We start from the raw sequence: 16,294 nt of genomic DNA, 5'->3' as shown, positions 1-16,294 counted from the left end.
AGGCTGGGGATGAGGGAGAGGGGAAAACTTCACAAATCCCCCGCGTCTCAGCTGATCCCCTGGGACGGAGCAGCTTGTTTTCAGGCAGGATAGATTTGAGCATTGTCTGGGTCCTAGTGCCCCTATCTCTTTTTGGTGCTCCTTTCTATTGCTGCTGGTGGCTGCTTATCACCCAGGCAGCAAGGAGAAGCGCTTTTACACAGCTAATGGCAAATCCCCTGCAATCCAAGTCCTCCTCACTTGCTCAAATCTATTCTGCCTCAAAACAAGGAGCGGAAGGAAAAGGCTGCAAACTGTTAAATGGAAAAAAACCCCAGGCACAGGGCAAATACCTTAAGTATACCTTTAAAGCAACAGTGCTCTTCCCCTCCCTCCTCCCCCCTCAGATCCCCGAAAAGCTCCTTCTCCACCCACCCCATGCGTGCTCCTTGTCCCTTGAGTGCTTTTCCTTCCCTCCCCACTTAAAACGTGGTTACAAAGCACGGATCCACCTGGATCCTCAGGATTTTTGCATTAGGCTACCCCAAACTCACTGTCAGATCACATGTCTGTGGCCACAGCATGAACCACAAAAATCATACATCCACTGTTTCATTTAGAATATTTTTTTCTTGTTTTCCTCCTCTAAAAACTACGTGTGTGTTATGGTTGGGAGCGTGTTATAGAGCGAAAAATACGGTATCTTAAATCCCTGCATATTTTACAAAAACTATACCATTCAGTATTCCATTATCGCATCCATCAAAACTTATTTACACTGTTGAAGTTATCTGAATGCTCATTTAATCTTAAAAAGACCGGAGGCCTTTTTATTAGGAATCATGACAACAGAAATTAAGAAGAAGGTTAGACCACCATTCATGTATGCCACAACTGCAGCCAGGATTCTAAATGCGAGAAATTGGAAAAGCGAAACCATCCCTTTGGGCGAGACAGGGAGGTGAGTCACCGGGGGATCAGAACCGGCTGTTACCCCGTCAGAGATAAAAGGCGGCCAGACCCCGCCCCAGGTTACAGGACCAACATTGTTGCTTTCTGGAGCCTACCTGAGCCCCTGTGCCTGACCTTGCCTGGTTTCCTGCCTTGGCCCTGTTGTACTGACTCCTCACGAAATCCTTGGATTCGGGAGGACCTGAACTGCGTGGCTCGGGTTAACCCCCGGGCCCAGCACAATGTGTAAATAAAGCCATATATCCTAAAGACACCACAGTCTCCACTGTCCCTCCTTCCAGGGAAAGCAAACCTGGGTAAGCGCTGGAATTTCTCTCTCTCTCACACTCCTTCCATTGCTGTACCTGCTCCCAAGGAGGTCAGCTGCTTTCTGCCACGGCCTCTTTCCTGGGCACCCTCTGGCTCAGCAAGAGCCAACAAGATCTGGATCAGGCAGGATCTGTCCCTCTGTTGCTGCAGCAGCAGGCGGTCCAGCAGCACCTGCTATGGGGCGAGAAGGAGAAACACACATGGCCTCCGTGGCCCCACATCTACAGTTCTATTGTTCTATGAATGCGCTACCCGAGCCCAGGTGGTGAAAGCAAGGGGAGGAGGTTTCCATACTGGGGGCAACATTCAGCCAGGTCCAAAGGCCCTGACCTTGAGACTGGAAGAAATTTAAGGACTATTTAAAGAACTATTGTAAAATGAATGAATGTTAGAAAGATGTTGGATAGAAACTAAGTGGTTTCCAGCTGTAATGCTTAGACATGAAAAAAGGATTATAAATGGGTAAAAGTTTAATAGTAAGGATTTGCTGAACTAACAAATTGAGCTGGAATACAAAGAAGGGAAGTATGAGGAGGTCGGAGGAAATAAGGGTATGGAAGTTCTGTCATTGAAAATTAATGTGCGTTTTTAATTGTTTATTATTTTGTATGTTTATTTTTTATTTTTTTTTCTTATATCCAATTTTTTAAAATAAATATCTTATAAAAAAACAACAACAAAGGCCCTGACCTTGGATACGTAAAACAGCTGTGCATTTGAAGCAAGTTTCTTATTTTATGTGCCTTTTTCCATCTCGCCTTAATTCTGGCAGCGTTATTCAAACAGGGCAAACAGCCTCCTTTTAAAAACAACCCCCTTCTTTTGTGGGGATGTTCGGGGAGACAGGAGAGGATATATTGTTTAATAATATCCTTCCTAATTTGTGCTAGCAAGTTCCTTTACTTAGCGGAGTTTACATTCCCCTTTTAAACACATAGCGGTTAGCTTGTTGCAAGCTGCTTCTCAGTATTAGGATTCCTTGTAATCCCCTTTTCTCCCCCTTAAAAAGAATAGACACGACATAATCTTCTGCAAAGTATACATAAAAGAAGTTTACTCACACATTCAGTTCACAGATGGATCCCTGAAGGCAGACTTAGCTACAGAGTATATACATGTGGAATCTACCCCATATGGGAATAGTCCCTTTGTGCATCTCTAGCTAAAAAGCTGCTGGTCCTACGATGGAGAGGAAGTCAAAAGAGAGAGTGTGCAGCGTGCCTTGTTCTTTTGTGTTACCTGGGCAGGTAAGGTCACGCAACCTCTAATCACATGCAGAGGAAGTTTGTCCCAGCTCAGGAGGAAACAGGAGGTTTTCTACTGACTGGAGGAAACATTCCCCTGCATGTCCACTCTAGGAAAACAAAGAATGTTGTACTTGACTGCTATCTATGCATCACATCCTACATCTTTGCCAAAGGGGTTTGCAAAAAGTAAAGCGCAACTTTATTGCTGGGCTGTGAAAAATGCGCAGCTTAAAGGCTCCTGCCATCCCAGCCTACCAGGAGGAGTGTGCCTGCCGCCTCTCTGAAGGATATGCTGTTCTTCAACCTGTTGTATTGCTGCATTGGTCATGAATGGTGCGTTTGACCACTCCCTGGGCAGTTTCCCAACAGAAAGTCCTCCCCAGAAAGGGATGTGCCCATTGTCTCTCTGTATGAGTAACAGCTCTGGGCTTGCCTCGCTCCATTTGCAGGCACGCACAGATCAGCAACTCGTGAGGAAGCAGAGAAGGGGCTCTTTTAAAGGCAGGAACCTGACAGCCACACTTGGGCCCTTTCTCTGCTGTTAAATGTTCCCCTTCGCCTCTAGTTGGCAAGCACCAATATCCCATTTGGCTGATCATCCTGGTTTTACCGCCATCAATCTTCCTGGCGCAGGTTTGGCCTCCTGCCATGCCGATGCTGGTCCACTCCCTGCGGCAAGCCGCAGCCGAGCCAACTCCAGGTGCCGGGCTCCGGGTTCGATGGGCTGCGAGTCCCAAAACCTGCCAAAGGAAGAGTCCCACGGAGTCAGCCTTGAATAGGAGCTGCCTGTCGTGATCTGAATTAGCATCTAAGCTGCTTGCCTTAGCTATGATTCCTGTATTGTAGCAGGGCTGGGTCCCTTCCAACTCTAAAAGTCTATTATTATTATTATTATTATTATTATTATTATTATTGATTTATATACTGCGCTGTGGGTTAAACCACAGAGCCTAGGGCTTGCCGATCAGAAGGTCAGCGGTTCGAATCCCCGCGACGGGGTGAGCTTCCGTTGCTCAGTCCCTGCTCCTGCCACCCTAGCAGTTCGAAAGCACAAAAGTGCAAATAGATAAATAGGTACCACTCCAGCGGGAAGGTAAACGGCGTTTCCGTGCGTTGCTCTGGTTCGCCAGAAGTGGCTTAGTCATGCTGGCCACTTGACCCGGAAGCTGTGCGCCAGCTCCCTCGGCCAGGAAAGCGAGATGAGCGCCACAACCCCAGAGTTAGTCATGACTGGACCTAATGGTCAGGGGTCCCTTTACCTTTATTTACCTTTTACCTACCAAACCAGCTTTTTAAGTGGTTCTCAACTATAAAAACGATCTGTAATTAAAACACACAATTCCATCAAGATGTTCTCCCTGTCCCAAGCGATGGCCTGCTTGCATAGGCCACCCTGCACCCTTCCGGCGAGAGCTGGGGAGACCCACCAAGGCCCCCCAACCACAGGCTCACCTTTCTCCCAAGAACAGCTCTATCGCAAGCAGAGCAGCTGGGAACGATGCCTCCTGGTGGACGAGCTCCGTCTGTGCGTGCAGATGTAACAGTTGGCGCGAGGTTTCTGGGTTGCTACAGAGAGAGGGGGGCAGCTTAGGGGATCCATTACCTCAGTGTTGCCTGCACTGACTGGCAGAGACTCTCCAGGTTTTCATGGAGGGGCCTCTCCCAGCCCAAACAGGGCTGGAGATGCCATTTAGGAGATGCCATTTAGGATCGAACCTGGGACCTTCTGCATGGGCCGCTGGCCCTCTGCCACTGAGCTATGGGCCTTCACTTAATGGGAAGGCAAGTCAGGGCCTTGATCCATCTTGCTCAGTACTCTCTACACCGACTGGAAGGCTCAGCACAGTTGTCCCTGAAATATAAGCCTGGGGCGTCTCTTTCTCTCTAGTTCCATGCCTTGAGGAGATGTTTTGCATGCATCTAGGCTGCACCAACAGGGACGCAGGTGGCGCTGTGGGTTAAACCACAGAGCCTAGGGCTTGCCGATCAGAAGGTCGGCGGTTCGAATCCCCGCGATGGGGTGAGCTCCCGTTGCTCGGTCCCTGCTCCTGCCAACCTAGCAGTTCAAAAGCACATCAAAGTGCAAGTAGATAAATAGGTACCACTCTGGTGGGAAGGTAAACGCCATTTCTGTGCTCTGCTCTGGTTTTGCCAGAAGCGGCTTAGTCATGCTGGCCACATGACCCGGAAGCTGTCTGTGGACAAACGCCGGCTCCCTTTGCGTATACAGTGGTACCTCAGGTTACAGATGCTTCAGGTTACAGATGCTTCAGATTACAGACGTTTCAGGTTACAGACTCCGCTAACCCAGAAATATTACCTCGGGTTAAGAACTTTGCTTCAGGATGAGAACAGAAATCACATGCCGGCGCGGCGGTAGCGGGAGGCCACGTTAGCTAAAGTGGTGCTTCAGGTTAAGAACAGTTTCAGTTAAGAACGGACCTCCGGAACGAATTAAGTTCTTAACCTGAGGTACCACTGTAGAGCGAGATGAGCGCACAACCCCAGAGTCGTCCGCGGCGGGACCTAACGGTCAGGGGTACCTTTACCTTTACCCAGGCTGCATCAACAGATGTCTAGTGTCCGGATCAAGGGAAATAATAGTCCCACTCTTTTCTGCCTTGGTCAGACCACACCGGGAATACTGTGTCCAGTTCTGGGCACCCCAATTTCTGAAGGGTGTTGACAAGCTGGGAGGCGTGCAGAGGAGGGTGACAAAGATGATCACGGGTCTGGAAACCAAGCCTTATGTCAGGGACCGTGCTGAGAAGGGTTCCACTGAGGAAGAATGGTGGGAGACACCCCCTTCCCTCGGATCCTGAATCTTCTCAGGAGCAGGACAGTATAGATTTGGAACAGTGGTTTGCAGAGGGGCACAGTTCAGAAGGCAGAAGCTGGGAAATACTGGATGGGGAACAGCTAGGAGAAGAAACACTGAAAGGGAGAGGGTTATCAGATTCACAGCATTCCTCCACCACCCTCCCCAAGATCGAGAAGAGCTCAGAAAGTCTGGGAACTGAAAACGCAGAGGATACAAGCTCAGCTTACAAGATGTAGGCGTGATGTAGATTAATAGGGGTGGAGCCTTAATTGGGAGCACTGCCATTCTAGGATGAACGGGTTCTTTTCTCTCTCACAGTGATTATTAAAGAATCTAAATGTTAAGACGTTCCTTCTATTTGATCTCTTCTTATTTAGAGGTCCCGGGCCCTAAGGAAGTCAGACTATCCTCCATCAGGGCCAGGGCCTTCTCAGTGATGGCTCCGACCTGGTAGAATGCTCTGTCCCATGAGACCAGGGCCCTGCAGGATTTAACTTCCTTCTGCAGGGCCTGTAAGACAGAGCTATTCCGCCTGGCCTTTAATTTGAATTCAGCCTGATCTTCTATTCCCCTTCCTTCCCTTCCCTTCCCTTCCCTTCCCTTCCCTTCCCTTCCCTTCCCTTCCCTTCCCTTCCCTTCCCTCCCCTCCCCTTTTTATGAAGATTACCCACTCTGGGATCCCACAGCTAATTCTCCCCTGGTCTCCTCACTGGCCCAAACAGGACTAATTTAGCCAGCCAGCCCTGGGGATCATCCAATGTTTATTAGATGGATTTCCCCCCTAAATTGATTTTTGAATTCTGAATTGTTATTCACGTTTTATACTGTATTTTATGCTATTTTTTGTTGCCTCAATTAAGTGTTTTAAATTTGTTGTTAGCCGCCCTGAGCCTGGTTTTTGAACCAGGAAGGGCAGGGTATAAATAAAAATTTATTATTATTTATTAAAATAAAATATCCAGAAAGCCTCATCTTCGGATGAGCAGGGGATGGGAGAGGATACATTGCAATCTAACCGGGAAGGGTGGGGTATAAATAGAAAATTATTATTATTATTTATATTATTTACTGCCACGTGGAAGGAAGCCAATTCCACGAAGCCTGACACATTGTGAGGAGCCCTTGAAGAAGCTGAGTATGTTTAGCCTGGTAAAGAGGAGACTGAGAGAAGATATGACAGCCATCTTCAAATATCTGAAGGGCTGTCACATGGAAGAGGGAGCAAGCTTGTTTTCTCCTGCTCTGGAGGGTAGGACTCGAATCCGTGGCTTCAAGTTACAAGAAAGGAGATTCTGACAGGAAGAACTTTCTAACAAAGCTGTTCCTCAGTGGAACGGACTCCCTCAGAAGATGGTGGGCTTTTCTTCCTTGGAGGTTTTGGAACTGAGATTGGGTGGCCATCTGTCAGGGATGCCTGAGCTGAGATTTCTGCATTGCAGGGGGTTGGACTAGATGACCCTTGGGGTCCCAGCTCGACAATTCTACGATTCTATGCAGAAGGTCTCCGGTTCAGTCCCCAGCATCACCACAACAGAGCTGAGAAAGGCCCACAAGATTGTGGGATGTGAAACACAAGAGCAGTCAAGTACAATATTCCTAGAGTGAACATGTTTACACCTGGGGAGGAATGTTTGTCCAGCCAGCAGGTCAACTTCCTGTTTCCCTCTGGGCTGGGACAGACTTCCTCTGCATGTGACTAGAGGTGGGCGTGGCCTCACCTGTGCAGGTAACGACAAAAGCACAGGGCAGGGCAGCCATCTCTCTCTTTTGACTACATGCATCGAAGAAGCAACATCTGCTTAGCCAAAGATGCTCTCTTGGCTTCTTTTTATACTTCTATAAAAGTATAAAAAGAGTTTACTCACTCACATTCTGTTCACAATTGGCTTCCGGCCAAGAGAGGACAAAGGGACTGTCTCCTTATGAGATAGTTTCCAGGTATATGTTACTTTTCTAAGCTAAGTCTGCCTTCTGGGATCCGATTGTGAACAGAATGTGAGTGAGTAAACTCTTTTTATACTTTTATAGAAACTGTGCCGTGTCTTATCTTTTATGCGGGAATAAGGGGGAAATACCAGAACAGTTATTATAGAGGCTTTACCAACCCTCAGCAAACATATCCGCTGTGAGATTAAAAAGGGGAATGTTACTCTGCTAAAATTGTGAACTTGTTAACACAAGTTGGAAAGGCTGTAATCGAACAATATATCCTCTCCTGCATCCCTGAACATTCCCACAAGGATGACACGGAAAACCAACTCAACACTTTCTGCTCTGGAGACATGTCCCTCTTCCAAACCTCACCTGCCGCCCTGGAGGTGCCGGTGGGTCAGCAGAGCCGCCGTCTCTGCCTGCCTCCTGCGCCGCAACTGCAGGAGGGCGTGGGCTGCTGTGCCCTCTGTGACCGAGGGGTCGAGGGGTCCCCCGTTGGTATCGCCCGCCTTCGGTGCCCCAGATCTGATGAGCAAAAAAGGTCGCACAAAGTTGGAAGGGTCAGGAAAGATAAAAGAAAACGCTTCTTTGTTCAGCACAGAGTTAGCCTGTGGAACTCCCTCCCACAGGAGGGATTAGACACATTAATAGTGCAGAGGGCTAAGAATGGCTGCTGGCTATGCTCTTCCTGAAGTAATAATGTTTCCCAATCAGAAAGTCGGTGGTTCGAATCCCCACGATGGGGTGAGCTCCCATTGCTCAGTCCCTGCTCCTGCCAACCCAGCAGTTCGAAAGCACATCAAAGTGCAAGTAGATCAATAGGTACCACTCCGGCAGGAAGGTAAACGGCGTTTCCGTGCACTGCTCTGGTTTGCCAGAAGCGGCTTAGTCATGCTGGCCATGACCCGGAAGCTGTACGCCGGCTCCCTCGGCCAATAAAGCGAGATGAGCGCCGCAACCCCAGAGTTGGCCACGACTGGACCTACTGGGCAGGGGTCCCTTTGCCTTTACATTCTGCATGGACTAGTTGGATGGCCACATGTGCAAATGGCTTGAGATACCTATTAGGTCCATCAATTACCATATAGCATATATTCCACACAAAAAACAGTGACAATTTGTTGTTGACAAAGGACAGCTGGACATAGAAAGGGCCCCATTACCTTCAGGAGCTGAGGCCCTCATCAGACCTAAATCTGGCCCTGGTGCCCATGCCCCCAGCTGGACTTTCACACATGTACTGAGTGCACCTGACTTCGTGCTGCGCCCCAGGCAGGCTGGAGAGGGGCAGGATACTTCCCTCGCGCAGGCCGAAATCCACCAGGGTCTCCAGCTCAGAGAGCTTGTCCTCTTTTGCGGCCTGAGACAGGGAGGTCCAAACCGGATGCCCTGAAGTGGGGGGTGGAGAGAGAGAGAGAGATACCCTAAGTCTACATGTTCAGTTGGCAGAGCATGAGACTCATACTCTCAGGGTTGTGGGTTCAAAACCCCACGTCGGGCAAAAGATTTCTCCATTGCAGGGGGCTTTGACGCGTTGATCCTCGAGATCCCTCCCAACTCTACAATTCTATGTAGATGTTACATGGGCAAAACCACTAGAATGCCCATATTATGCAAATCCAGTTGAAAAAACACGTAAACGTAATAGGCTGTATAAATACCAATTGTGAAGTTATTTACTAGAAACTACTTCTCAAAATTAGGGACGCAGATGGCGCTGTGGGTTAAACCACAGAACCTAGGACTTGCCAATCAGAAGGTCAGCGGTTCAAATCCTCGCGACGGGGTGAGCTCCCGCTGCTCGGTCCCTGCTCCTGCCAACCTAGCAGTTTGAAAGCACGTCAAGTGCAAGTAGATAAATAGGTACCACTCTGGCAGGAAGGTAAACGGCGTTTCCGTGCGCTGCTCTGGTTCACCAGAAGCGGCTTATTCATGCTGGCCACATGACCCAGAAGCTGTACACCGGCTCCATCGGCCAATAAATTGAGATGAGCGCCACAACCCCAGTCGGCCACGGCTGGACCTAATGGTCAGGGGTACCTTTACTTCTCAAAATTAGATACAGCTTCTCATAATGTCAAAATCAACATTGTGACATAACGTATTAAAATATAGCTTATTCAGTTGACCACCGAGTCCAGTACGTACAAAATGCTGGCACTTATTCGTGATAGATTTGGCCATGACTGAAAATCTATCATGAATAAGTTCCATGTAGCTGTTATATGCAGTAATGAACCACGCACGGCTGATGAAGCCCCTTGGGGCGAAACAGGGGAATATCCAGGAATCCTTGTCTTGTCTGCCTTTGCCAGCATCTACCAGTGCCAGTATTCAAATGATTTAATGTTGTAGTCTTCTAAGAAATACGTCAGACAGAAAAAGACAAGAGAAGATGAAGAAATTAGAATACGAATGTACTACGGGACTGACTTTTTCCAGTAGTGATGTATGGAAGTGAGAGCTGGACCATAAAGAAGGCTGATCGCCGAAGAATGGATGCTTTTGAATTCTGGTGCTGGAAGAGACTCTTGAGAGTCCCATGGACTGCAAGAAGAACAAACCTCTCCATTCTGAAGGAAATCAGCCCTGAGTGCTCACTGGAAGGACAGATCTTGAAGCTGAGGCTCCAAGACTTTGGCCACCTTGTGAGAAAAGAAGACTCCCTGGAAAAGACCCTGATGTTGGGAAAGATGGAGGGCACAAGGAGAAGAAGAAGAAGAAGAAGAGTTTGGATTTGATATCCCGCCTTTCACTCCCCTTCAGGAGTCTCAAAGCGGCTAACAATCTCCTTTCCCTTCCTCCCCCACAACAAACACTCTGTGAGGTGAGTGGGGCTGAGAGACTTCAAAGAAGTGTGACTGGCCCAAGGTCACCCAGCAGCTGCATGTGGAGGAGCGGAGACGCGAACCCGGTTCCCCAGATTACGAGACTACCGCTCTTAACCACTACACCACACTGGATGACAGAGGACGAGATGGTTGGACAGTGTTTTCGAAGCTACTAAAATGAGTTTGACCAAACTGCGGGAGGCAGTGGAAGACAGGAGTGCCTGGCGCGCTCTGGTCTGGGGGGTAAACAACTAAACAACAACAACGGGACTGACAAAATGGGAACTGCATTTTGTAAATACTGGACTTGGTGGTCAACTGAATAAGCTACATTTTAATACGTTATGTCACGATGTTGATTTTGACATTATGAGAAGCTGTATTTAATTATGAGGAGTAAGGTAAAGGTAAAGGTACCCCTGACCATTAGGTCCAGTCACGGGCGACTGGAGTTGCGGCGCTCATCTCAATTTACTGGCCAAGGGAGCTGGTGTTTGTCTGCAGTTTTTCTGGGTCATGTGGCCAGCAGGACTAAGATGCTTCTGGCAAACCAGAGCAGCGCATGGAAACACCATTTACCTTCCTGCCGCAGTGGTACCTATTTATCTACAGTCATACCTCATGTTACGACCACTTCATTTTATGTTCTTTCAGGTTATGTCCCGCGGCGACCCAGAAGTACAGTGGTGCCTCGCAAGATGAAATTAATTCGTTCCGCAAGTTTTGCCGTCTAGCGAATTTTGCGTCTTGCGAAGCACGGTTTTAACGGTTTAACAAAGTCGCGAGACGTTTTCGTCTCGCGAAGCAAGCCCATAGGGGAATTCGTCTTGCGAGGCAAATCGAAAACGAAAAAAACCTTTCGTCTAGTGAGTTTTTTGTCTTGCGAGGCATTCGTCTTGCGAGGTACCACTGTACTGGAAAGGGTTACTTCTAGGTTTCGCCGCTCGCACATGCGCAGATGTGCAAAATGATGTCACACGCATGAGCAGAAGCGGCGAATCGCGACCCGCGTGTACACAGACATGCCGCTGCGGGTTGCGTTCCTTTCATGTTGCGAACGGGCCTCCAGAACGGATCCCATTCGCAACCAGAGGTACCACTGTACTTGCACGTTGACGTGCTTTCGAACTGCTAGGTTGGCAGGAGCTGGGACCGAGCAACGGGAGCTCACAATTTTGAGCAGTATCTAGTAAATAACTTTACAATTGTTATTATACAGTCTATTACATTTACGTGTTTTTTTCAATGTGGTGTTACTTGGGCTTCATCTCCTTTTAGCTTTATCTCAATATTAATTCTTTGTTTAGTGTTTATAACTGAGAATTTTAGTCCTTTGAACCGCTTCAGGGTGTTTTTACAACCAAGTGGCGTATACCGGTACATTTTGCTAAAATAAAAAATCCACTAACCTAGTCGATCACCACATCTTGGTGGCCCTTTCTCTTAAGCGAGGGGATCTTCTTATGTCTGGACATCCAGCCTACTGGCTTGCTCTTCCCTCATCTGGGTCATCACTGCCCCCTTCCCCAGATGCAACTCCTGCTCTGCCCCACTGCTGTGCCCCACATTCTCACCATAGTGTGCCTGCAGCATCTCAGCGCACAGTTTCCTCTGGAGAACCCGGTATTTCCGCTCCAGCGCTGCCAGCACCCCGGAAGCCTCCTCCGCAAGCAGGGTGCTCAGACCCCCAGAGTCCCACCTGTGGCAGAGAGAAGGGTTCGGAATCAGGGGATGAAAAGCCAGCTCGGCCCCCGCTGGAGCATCTCCCTCTCAGCCTTGCCGCTGCGGAGATCCATCGACCTCTGCTCCTCCAACGTGTGTCTGTGACTCAAGCCAAGTAGCCTTGAGCACACATTACTCAGCAGCATAAACTGAGCAACAGATGAAGCTTGAGGCGTGGACACATACTAAACTACGCATTTATTATACATAAATCAGGGCAAAGAAAACATGGCATCTCTCCTTGCCATCTTCTCTGAGAGAGACCGAAAACAAAAGCAATACAGAGCAGAAGTTCCGTTCAGACTCCAGCAATCTGTGCTGGAATTGACATGCAATAATCCCACACATCTGCAGTGTAATCCCAACAGAAGGCACCTGACTTGCTGTTCTGAGAGCTTGCCCCTCTTGCAAAGGCATATATGTGCCTTGCAAGGTACACCCTCTGCTTTGACACTGGCAAGAGGGAGAAAGGCATCACTGAAAGGCATTTTGCATGCTGGCAGTCTTGTAATGGGAGGTGACTTGAGAGCCATCTTCCAATATCGGAAGGGATGCCCCATGGAAGATGGATCAAACTTGTTTTCTTCTGCTCTGGAGGGTAGGACTCGAACCAATGGATTCTGGTTACAGTGGTATCTTGGTTCTCAAATGCCTTCGTGCAAAAACAACTTGGAACCCAAACACTGCAAACCCAGAAGTGTGTGTACCGGTTTGCGAACTTTTTTTGGAAGCCGAACATGCTCTGATTTGAGTGCCACACTTCTGATTTGAGTGTTACCCTTCCGTTTTGAGTGCCACACTTCCAGTTTGAGTGCCACACTTCCAATTTGAGTGTTACGCTGAGATCTCTCTGTTTTTGCTATTTATTTCACGTTTTTGTTTTCACGGCTCTTTTTGTTTTGTTTTTGTAACTGTGTGGAACCCAGTTCAGCTATTGATTGATTGATTGATTGATTGATTTTGTGACTGCAGTACACTCTTTATTGCTTTCGTTTTATGGATCAATGGTCTCGTTAGATGGTAAAATCCATGTTAAAATGCTGTTTTAGGAGTTGTTTTTAAAAGTCTGGAACGGATGAATCCGTTTTGCATTACATTCTATGGGAAAGCGCGCCTTGGTTTTGGAACACTTTGGTTTCGGAACAGACTTCCGGAACGGAATAAGTCTGAGAACCAAGGAAGGAAGGAGATTCTGACTTAACAGCAGGAAGAAGTTTCTGGGAGTAAAAGCTGTTCAGCAGTGGAACAGACTCCCCAAGGACTTGGAAGGTAGCAGACTCTCCTTCCTGGGAGGTTTTTGGACGGCTGAGATTCACGGTCTCTTCCGACTCTACAGTTCTACAATTCCAAACCATTTTGTGGTTGCTTATGAAAAAGCCAAACAGGATATAAATTCCAGTAAATAAAACAAAATAAATAAGGCCATGATCCTCTACAAAAGCCACCAGGGAAAGGGGGGAGGCTCAAAAGGTACCCACATGGAATATTCGACTTCCGGTCGGTGCCAGCGCTTAATGGCGGTCCTACCTCCGAGCTCCGGAGAAGGACTGCTCCGCAAGTTTGGGTCTTACCCGCTACGGCGAGCGGGGGACCCCTAAAATCTCAGGCGCTGAAGCCTGAGAACAAGGAGATTCGGTGGGCACCTTTGCGCCCCCCCGGTACTGCGAAAGAGCCTTTTTAAAGGCTACGGAGCGGCATCGGGAGTGAGCGCGGTGCTGAGAGTCGTCACCCAGCCTGCGGAGTGAAGCCGCGTCGCCATAAGCGGAGAGCGCCGATTCCTTCCTGAAAGAAAATTTGGACTGAATTCCCGTGAGTAGGAATTGAAAACAATTGGGACCCCTTAAATTCTGAAAATCGGACTAAAAGCGGGGAGGTTAAATCAAGGAAGTCTCCCTCCCCCCGACTGCATGAAAGTGAAAGCAACGGAACTCTAAATCTGCATCCGTTGAAACTTGCTTTTATATAACTAAACCGGACACTCAGACCTTAGATCTCCCCTCTAGCTAGCAGGGCAGAGGGGAGGTGAAAGAGACTTTAGTAACTGCACAACCTATTTACAGTAAAAAATCCTCTGCTGTCTCAGCTAACAAAAGTATGAAACGGTCTGCCTTTTAGGACAATAGAACACTGAACTGACTTCCTCCTGTAAAAGTGATACTGCGATACAAAGTTTATACAGTGCCTGGCTACAGTACATTACAAGATGAAACAGTATATACTGGGAAACTGTGGCAATTTGTAGCTACAAGCCTCCAGTTATACTTGCTTTAACTGTGTTAAAAAACTTTTCTTTTTACATCCTTGGATATTCTCCTTTGTCTTTGTACTTGGACATTTTATTTTTGGCCATTTTGATTTGCTCCCTCTAGAGGGTAAAGTAAAACTTGGCACAGCTTGGGACAGTGGAATTTTCCAACTGGGAATAGCTCCTGTGGGAAACGACCTTGACATGAGTGGCTCACAAGAAGAGATAGTTACAAGAGCCAAGACCAAGCAACAACAACAGCAGCAGCTGCAGCAACAGACAAAGAAAAGAGGCTCAATTTCAGGCGTAGCTACTGGATCTGCAGGAATAACAGGACAAGAAAAAGGGACGGCTGTCTCTATGGATGCCGTGACAGAAGCCCTGCTTAAAATAAATCAATCTTTGGAGTCTCTGACAAAACAGACTTCAGAAAATACACAAAAATTAACAGAAATATCAGTAAGACTAAACCAGAATACAGAATCAATAAATAAATTGGTGGAGGAAAATGCTACTACGCGTAAAATTGCTGAAGATGCCAAAGTTACTGCTGAAGGGACACAAGAGAAATTAGAGCCGATCGCTAAGAAGGTTTATGAACACGACGCAACTTTGGCCCTGTGGGAGTTACAGAGAAAAGAGAGAAACTTAAAATTAAGACTGATTCCAGAGAATGAAGGAGACAATCTCGCGGAATATCTGACACGGGAGTTTGTTGACTGCTGGGATCTTGAAGAAGACGAATTCAAAATTACAACAGCTTTCAGACTGGGCAAAAAGCAGGACAGAAAGACCCCTAGAGATTGCCTGATTACATTCAGATCCAAGGACGAAAGAGATAAAATATTAGGACTACACTTTGGAAAGGCCTTGCAAATTGGAAATTCAGCTATACAGATTTTTAAAGATATTCCAAAATATATTCTGGATTTAAGAAACTTCTACAAAGATTTGACTCTTCTGCTGAAGAAAAACTCTATCCGCTTCAGGTGGGAATTTCCACAAGGACTGTCATTTGATTACAGGGGAAAGAAGGTGAAGATAAAGACTATTCAAGACAAGGATAAATTTTTAGCAAGAAATCAGGAGGACCTACAGAAGGGGACAGTGGACGTACTTGCAGAACAGAGGAGAGTACTAGACATCTTGAATCTCTCGTTTGGACAAAAACCACCACCATCAGAAGAAGAGCAACAACTTGGAGCTGTTGGAGGAGTTTCAGAAAAATAATAAGATGGCTTTGCAATTCCTTAGTTGGAATTGTAATGGACTTAATGGGCCTCTGAAGAGAAGACAAGTATTTCATATTTTGAACAGAGAACAACTGGACTTGATATGTCTACAAGAAACTCACATAACTAGAGCCCATAGAAGACTACTTATAAATAAAAGACTAGGACAAGAATTTATTGCATCAGATAAAGTTAAGAAAAGAGGAGTTGTAATATATGTGAAAGAGAAATGGGCCCCAAAAATGATATTTAAAGATGAACAAGGGAGATATCTGGCGGTGGAGATACAATTACAAGGAGAAAAATTTTTAGTTGTGGGAATTTATGCACCAAATGAAGGTAAATCTGACTTCTTTAAGAGACTTCATGAAACTCTGATGGACTATCTGGATTACAATATGATAATCATGGGAGACATGAATGGTGTGGTCTCCACTAACATGGACAAGGCACAAAGACTAACAGTTAGCAAGGAAGGGAGACTTCCTAAGACTTTTTTCGAAATGACGGAAAACATGGATTTGATAGATATATGGAGAACAAGGAACCCTCTGGAGAGAGAGGGAACCTTTTTCTCTCAAGCAATGATGACCTGGACCAGAATCGATCAAATTTGGATTACTAGTGGTATGGCTCCAAAGGTTAAGAAGGTGGAAATCTGCCCAAAAACTTGCTCCGACCATAATGCCGTGAGGATGGAGATGAAACTTACAACAACTGGTCAATTCAGATGGAGAATGAATGACACCCTCTTTCGAGATAAGGAGATCCTTATGAAGGCCCAAAAAACCTTAAAAGACTATTTTGAAATAAATTTGAGGACCGACGTGGAAAAGAGAGTGATCTGGGACGCAAGTAAAGCAGTGATGAGAGGCTTCTTGATTCAACAAAATTCAATAAAGAGAAAAAAACAAAATGAGAAAAAAGAAAAGATTTTGGAAAAGATAAAGGAAGGAGAGAAAAAATTAAGAACAAAACCAAAGTCCCAGGAGATTCTAAGAGAG

At 46.9% G+C, this 16,294-nt stretch overlaps 1 protein-coding gene across 1 annotated transcript in view; it reads right to left on the bottom strand.

Annotated features, from left to right (window-relative positions):
* The window catches only part of LOC309542444 (uncharacterized protein), a gene marked incomplete at its 5' end in the record, with an annotated part of 53,716 nt that overhangs the window by 23,017 nt on the left and 14,405 nt on the right, over positions 1-16,294 (bottom strand). The window contains 6 exons of the mRNA XM_082241244.1: positions 1,296-1,434; positions 3,118-3,247; positions 3,960-4,073; positions 7,633-7,785; positions 8,511-8,649; positions 11,666-11,790. Of these exons, the coding sequence (XP_082097370.1) occupies positions 1,296-1,434; positions 3,118-3,247; positions 3,960-4,073; positions 7,633-7,785; positions 8,511-8,649; positions 11,666-11,790 (800 nt within the window). The remainder of the gene's footprint in view (positions 1-1,295; positions 1,435-3,117; positions 3,248-3,959; positions 4,074-7,632; positions 7,786-8,510; positions 8,650-11,665; positions 11,791-16,294) is intronic.

Source organism: Podarcis vaucheri, assembly GCF_965113315.1.
Source record: "Podarcis vaucheri genome assembly, chromosome: 10".
NCBI classification, from domain to species: domain Eukaryota; kingdom Metazoa; phylum Chordata; class Lepidosauria; order Squamata; family Lacertidae; genus Podarcis; species Podarcis vaucheri.
Note: the sequence above shows the minus strand (reverse complement) of the source record. Positions and strands in the feature narration are given on the sequence as shown.